General features: G+C 41.2%; 1 protein-coding gene across 1 annotated transcript; it reads right to left on the reverse strand.

Annotated features, from left to right (window-relative positions):
* Window positions 1–201: 201 nt before the first annotated feature.
* Window positions 202–7288, reverse strand: emc4 (ER membrane protein complex subunit 4). The gene is made up of 6 exons (XM_080452089.1): window positions 7136–7288; window positions 4752–4917; window positions 3959–4073; window positions 3295–3448; window positions 1452–1612; window positions 202–484 (listed from the first exon to the last, which is right to left on the reverse strand). Exons 2-6 carry the CDS (start codon window positions 4865–4867, stop codon window positions 449–451), a joined length of 582 nt encoding a protein of 193 aa, XP_080308215.1. The 5' UTR covers window positions 4868–4917; window positions 7136–7288; the 3' UTR covers window positions 202–448.
* Between the last annotated feature and the right edge of the window lie 57 nt (window positions 7289–7345).

The raw sequence follows: 7345 nt of genomic DNA on the forward strand, positions 1-7345 counted from the left end.
GCAAAGCTGGGAGAAGTCTCAAATGTCAAAATGATGAGGAGGCCCTAACAGTAGTTCACAATATAACCTTCTGCCACTGAATACCGTCCAACACTTGAAGAGAACGAGACAAAGACGACGACAGATGGAACAAGTACAGGCTATGGCAGAGACTTATCCCATTTAGACCTGTTACACCTATGCATTGCATCTGTGTCAACATTAGTTGTTGATATACCAACATGCTTATTTTTTAAATCTTTTGAATAAAAAAGGTTTTTCAGAAAAGAAAAGTATTAGAAGTTTTTTAGAATTGGTCTCAGGTCTAAATGGGCTAAAGCAGACCTATACAGTTAATGAAGTTAATATCAGTCCATGTCTGCAACAGCAAAGGCAGACAGAGGTGTGTGTGTGTGTGTGTGTGTGTGTGTGTGTGCAGACACCATCCTCTTCACAGACACCATCCTCTTCACAAAACCATCCCTCCGCCCATGATCTCGATTCTCTGTCGGAGATACAAAAAAAAAAAAGGTGTCATTGAAATATTATCCAATAGATTTAACAGTTCCATCATTCCAATATTGTTTCTAGTCCATCAATAAGGAATGGATCATACAGGAAAACAAAGCGGCAGCCATGCAGAGGAACCGGATCCAACATTGAGGAACCGGAATCGGTTCCATCACATTTGGAACCGTTTCTGGAATCTGTTTTTAATCACACTGTCTAAGTATGGTATGTGGACTTCACGTCTGCTATAAAATTACAATACTGGTGGTTCTTAAAACGTTTTAATTTCAACGACCACCATAACTCTTGAGAGTGTACAAATGGAACCAAATGGACCCGGAACACAGACGTGTAAGGGTCCATTTGGAACCCCCTCAAGTACTGTATGTATGATTGAATTTGTGTTTATAAAAATGTCTAATGAAGGACAAAATTATATCGATTTAACCCATTAAGACCTGGAATTGGTCGCATCTGTGTCACTTTAGATTTCTTTGGCTATTCAAAAATATCAGATATACAAGCTCATAGTGCGGCACTCGGTGCCGCGCTATGAGCTTGTAGATCTGATATTTTTGAAAATTCTTGAAAAAAAATCTTTTAGATTTTTTTCAAAAAACTTTTAGGATTTAGAAAACATTTTTAAGAATCGCCTCAGGTCTTAATGGGTTAAACAAAATATAGGAAAAGGGAACGTTAAAGGGAACCATTATGGAATCAGACCGTTAAGAGAGATTCCTTAAGGAACAGGAATCGTTAAAGGATCCCAACCATAGAGCAGTTAGGGGTTCAGTGTCTTGCTCAAGGACACTTTGACACGATACCAGGAGGCGCCTGGATCGAACCGGGAACGTTAAAGATTCCCAGGCGAGTGATCTACCCCACTGAACCACAACTTACTTTTAATGACTGCTGTATCTAGGGGGTGAAAAATCGAAATAACGTTTGATCTCTAGGCTTACCTGAGGCGGTTCTATGAAAGCCAGCCAATCAGACGAATGCGTCGGAAGCAGTCCCATTGACTGACACTTGTAGATAGCCAATGCCGAGCCCAGGAGGTTGCCAACCAGGTAGACGAGACCCTGAAGCCACTGTTGACTGGAGCTCTCCAGCAGCTTGAACGCTGTAGGGACAGAAGAATCAGCACTTAAGCCAAGGAACCACACCAACATCACCACTGCACATAATATATTCTAGCTGTCGGGCAGAAACCTCTTATCTCAATATTTATATTTTTAACTTTTTGTGTTTTTTTCGTAAATGAATGCCCTCCTTGATCATACTACAGCATCACACAAAAGTATCAAAAGTAGCAGATATACAATCTCGAAACACGGCGCAAAGCGTTTAGAGCTTGTAGATCTGCTACTTTTGCCATTTTTTCATTTGAATCCTGAAAAGTAACAGTTTTGGATATATGAGGTTTCCACCCGACAGAGACGATATGCTGGAACAAAATTATTTAATATTATTTAATAACAAATTGTTTACTGAACAGGTTTCAAGAACCTCTTCTTTTAATGCATACAAAACCAGTCACAAGGTTTTTAAAGCTGAGAGCAGTTTTTCATGATTCTAAAAGTCAAATTAAAATGCAATGTTCAAAAGTGTTTCATTTAATTTCCGTTACTATAATTCCAAACTGATGAGGTTTCCACACGCTCAGTACTATGCAGTGGTGTCATCTAAATTATTAATCCTAACCCCAACCTGAATCGTTTTCTAATTGCAAGCCTGAAGGTCCTTACACACCGGGGCGATTTTTTCGTGCGAATAATACGCTTTTTTAAAAAACCTTATAAAGTCAATGCAAGCGTACATGGCGCGAAAAAGCGGAAAAGCGAAGCGAAAAAGCGTCTTTTAATTATTCGGAACGAGTCAGAATTTTGCGTATATTCGCACATTCGCCGGTGTGTAACCGCCTTAAAGGTCCTTGCACACTGGAGCGTTTTTTCGGTCGAATAACGGGGCGAATTTCGAAAAAAATCAACCTCACGTTATGTCAATCACGTTTGCACACTGCCGCCGAATATTTCGTCCGTATTATTTTTTTTCGGACCAGGGTCGATTATTTGCGTTTTCCACAGCTGTCTTTTGCCTTTTGAGCAGTGTTGTGTCCTTCCTGATAAACTGACTGATCACAGGACAACTATGAACTATCTGCAGATTCAGCGCCCCACTACCGAGTGTGCGCGCGCGCGTGCGTGTGTGTCTACCGTAGACATACTGCCAGCCGCTCTTCAGCAGCAATTGGCTCGCGGAAGTTTGTGGTGGTCTTTTTAATATGTGGCTCCAGTGTTGCTAGCAAAGCATCAAACTGGACCACTGACATCCTAAAAGCAACTCTGAAACGGTCGGGATAATGCAGCAGCTTCTTGTACAACGTGTGAAACTCTCCGTCCTGTTTACGAAATGTCAGGATAGGATGAAGCCAATATTCTCTTTTCCTTTTTTTCACAAGTGACAGGACCACAAAATCATCATCACTGCTTGATTACTCGATTTTTTTTTTCGTTCTGCGAAAATATTCCAACGAATATAAATAAAACGCATCGGACTCAGTGTGCAAGGATGTTGTGCGTGACGTTTTTTTTTTGCGGATTTCGGATTAATAAAACGCACCGAAAAAAACGCACCAGTGTGCAAGGACCTTAACTAAAAAAAATCTATATTTAACCAGAAAACAACTATTTGTCTCGTGAGGACCAGGAAAATTGTCCTCGCAGCGTCCATTTCCCAAATTGTACTAGACTTGTGGGGACATTTGGCCCTCACAAGTATAGTAATACAAGTATACACACTCACTTGCAGACATGGACATGAGTGCCTGAATGGGCCTCCATGCCATCATGCAGACCATCATGATGGGGAAGATGGAGATGGTGTTGCCTGACATGTACATGATGAACAGATTCATGGGGATCTGCTTCAGGGGACCCAGCGCCACGTCCCAGCATCTCTGCAGGAGGAGAGGAAGAGGAGAGATAAGTCAAATGTATCTGTATAGCCTTAAATCACAGTTTTGAACACTGTTTGCTTGTTTTTTTGATAAATGCTAGTTTTCTTTATTGCAGATATACAGTATGTTGGTTACTCATTCACGTTTTTGTTGTTTAGATTCTTGACCACAAAGCATGTCGTTTAGACAGATGCTAGGTTCGATATTACCTCGTATCCTAGTTTCTTTGAGGCACAACATTTTTCTCTCTGCACTTTACTTTATGTGACTATTTACAGCACCTTGTAGTTTGTTGGCTAGAGTTCATTCATGCTTACTCTGATCTTGCACTTTTAAGTGGTTCTGAATAAGTGAGTGTCTGCTAAATGGCTAGGGTTAGGGTCTAAAACGAACCTCCCCTTTCAAGATTCAAGGTTTGTATTGTTACATCTTATACAAGTACATGGGAGTACAATTCTTAGATTTCGGTTCCTCAAAACAACTGAAAGAATGAGAGGCAGCGAGTCTCACCTTCTCCACCAGGTTCTTGTCCGTCTCCTGGATGCTGGTGTCGGGGACAGGTTTCTCAGAGTAGCCGATGGGGTACACCACATCTCCCTGACCCCCCTGCCGGTCACCTCGACTCCTGAAGGACAGGGAGCAGATTTTATGATGGATGCACTTGGAAAGGCTAAACCACTGTCAACCTGGCATCCAAATTATGGTTGTCATTATTGGTGATCATTAAAAAAAAAAAAAACTAACAAAGGATCTAGTCGCGAATCGCGATGCAACGCTTTGTGAGCTTGTAGATTCCACTATTTATTTATTTTTACATTATGAAAGTATACAATTATTGAATACTGTATATGGCCTGTTTTGGCCATAGTAAATGATCTATTTTGATTATTGGTACTGGTCATTTTCAGTCTTTCTTTATATATTTAAGTTATTTCAGTTAGTTCACAAAGCCTAAAAAATATATGTCATTTTGATGTTCCAAAGTTCAATGCCAAAAACACAATAAAGAAAATCGGTAACCACAATTCTTTGTATGACAGTCCAGGACCTGGAACGCATCTGTGTCACTTTAGATTTCTTTGGCTATTCAAAAATAGCAGATATACAAGCTCATAGCGCGGCACTCGGTGCCGCGCTATGAGCTTGTAGATCTACTATTTTTGAAAAATCTTGACATTTTTTTTAATAGATTTTTTTCAAAAAACTGATAGGATTTAGAAAACATTTTTAAGAATCGCCTCAGGTCTTAATGGGTTAACCGTCAAACTGAAATGATCGTGATGGTGAGAGCCCTGTGTTTTACCTGTTGCCGCCCACGCTCAGCTCCAGCGCCCACTTCATCCTCCTGGCCCCTCCGCCCCCTCCTCTGGTGGACACGGTGCCTCCTCCTCCACCTTGTCCCCCTGGAGATGATGCCATGGCCACGGACTGGACTTCTGCTCTGACCCGCACAGTACACACAGAGGCTTCTGCAAGCACACATGAACAAATGACCGATCAGTTACCACAAACAAATCCCTTTGTGGTAGTAGGGCCGGGCAGAATATTATAAAGATATTGTGATGGCTAGACCAGTTTTTTCATGTCAAGGACTCCCAAAATGATATGTATTTGGCCACGGACCCCCCCCCCCCCTCCCCCCATCTAAAAATATTTTGTTAAAGGGACCCCCAGGAGCAAAGATTTGAGTTACAAGTGTTCGCTTAAAAAAAAAAAACACATTTTCACGATTTTTCCAAAATAGCAGATCTACAAGCTCATAGCGCGGCACTCGGTGCCGCGCTATGAGCTTGTATATCTGCTATTTTTGAATAGCCAAAGTATAAAAGGTTTAAAGTGGTTAAAATTATTGTGATGCTATGTTAACACATTTTGCTGGGGACCCCCTGGTATCCCCTCAAGGACCCCTGGGGGTCCCCGGACCCCACTTTAGAGAGAACCAATGAGCTGCTAGACTATTTATCTGGTCTGGGATTTTGGCTATAGCAGTTGAAATAGAACGAAAGCTCTAAACCTAAGCCTAAGAAAATCCCGCTGCAATGGTGTCCAAGTAGAACTTAAACTGAGATGTCTAACCCAGAGTGAATCACAAGATGACGTAGTAGCAGAGGCTTAAAGGGATAGTTCGCCCAAATAATTGCTCATTTTCTATCAATTACACACACCATGAAATCTTGAATTCGTGGATTCTTTTTGGTTTTTGTCGCATTCCTGAGCCAATAATTTGATGCCGGAGGAAAGATGCTAAGGTCTCCGGTAGGAGACTCAAAGTTGACACTTTGAGTCTCCTACCGCCAGTCGTCAAATTATTGGCTTAGGAATGCGACAAAAACTAAAAATCTCCATGAATTCAAGTCTCCATGGGGTGACTAATCGATAGAAAACAAGTCATTTTGGAGGCGAACAATCCCAGGATAAGTGGAAAGGGCTCTATATGCAACACCTGAGTATTTGGGTTGTAAGGCCAGATATAGCCTAGTTGGTACAGAGGATGCTGATCTCTCTCCAGGTAAGAGTCTAGAACTGGTCAAAGCCTTGGAGAACGAGTCTGGCAGATGTAGTCTTGGACTAGTCGAAGTCAAAGAGCTGTGTTTTGGAGATCGTTGGGAGTCCTTGGTTATCGCCGTTGGAACTGAATACGTCTCTGAGATTCCCTTGGCTTGGAGATCGTTGGCTACGGTGCTTGTGTCATCCCGACGATGTCATTTATATGAGTCAGTCATATGTATCTATATATGGAGTCCTAATGTTGGCCATGGCCAAAGATGGAGTCTATGATGTCAGACTTAGAATTGTCAGTTAGCGCCATTTGGTTCCATTTGTACACTGACTGATTTACAGACCCTGTAAGGATCAATCGGAAACCCCTCAAGGAACCCTGAGGGTCCCTGGACCCCCCTTTGAGAACCACTGGGCTATAATATTGTGATATGGCTTAAGTCTGGCTTTTAAAGGCCGAATTACAATAAAGTGATGGCTTTTTTTTAGAAACTTACCTGACTGCTCTAGCTGTTCTATTATTTGCCTTTACCCACTGATTATATATCCCCCCTCACGAGAAGATTTAACATTTAAATAGGACTTTGCTGTGCACCAGGTAAAGATTATATACATTAATATTATGAATTTATATATAGATCCATTTATCTATCCATCCCATGGATCCTCATGGGATCAATAAAGGCACATCTATCTATCTATCCATCTAACATGGAATTGCGTTGCTAGGGGACAATGGGCCCCGGTCCAATCAATGAACCGTTTATTTACTGTGCAGCCATTAGCCAATGATATTCACAAACAGTGGAACAGGAAATAAGATTGATTCAGAATATTGGCCCTGAAAAGGACAGCGTTTCAAGGCGAAAATAGATCTACAAGCTCAAGATGGTAGTAGATACTTTTTCGAAAAATAATGTCCTGCTTTACAAGCATTTATCAAGCAGAGACCTAATAGGGATTTCATCATGTCTGAATATCACAATCACACACAAATACACACGTTTCTCATGATCTAACGACATTTTGTATATAAACAACGTTGGCTTTATATCAGTGGTAGATCATGTAACTAATGCTAATCTCAATGGTATAATAATAATATTAAGAAGGTTCTGGATGCTGTAGCTAATAGCAGGACAATGGCGAAATATACAATAAAATGTGCTGCAACAACGCTCTGCTTACCTTACATACACGTCCAAAAGGCCACCGAGCTCCGGTTATTATTATTCTTAACGTGACAAGGAATTAAATATGACTTTTAAATGTTAATTACAAACAGAAGGACACTAATTCCGACCAGATTCAGTTGCGACGTCTATGTGGTTTCAATTCAGGCCCACAGTGATGACGCAGGCAAATTAATTGACGGCGTTGCCAGACTTTGCGAGAGAA

Source organism: Gymnoscopelus braueri (genome assembly GCF_963280865.1).
Source record: "Gymnoscopelus braueri genome assembly, chromosome: 15".
NCBI classification, from domain to species: domain Eukaryota; kingdom Metazoa; phylum Chordata; class Actinopteri; order Myctophiformes; family Myctophidae; genus Gymnoscopelus; species Gymnoscopelus braueri.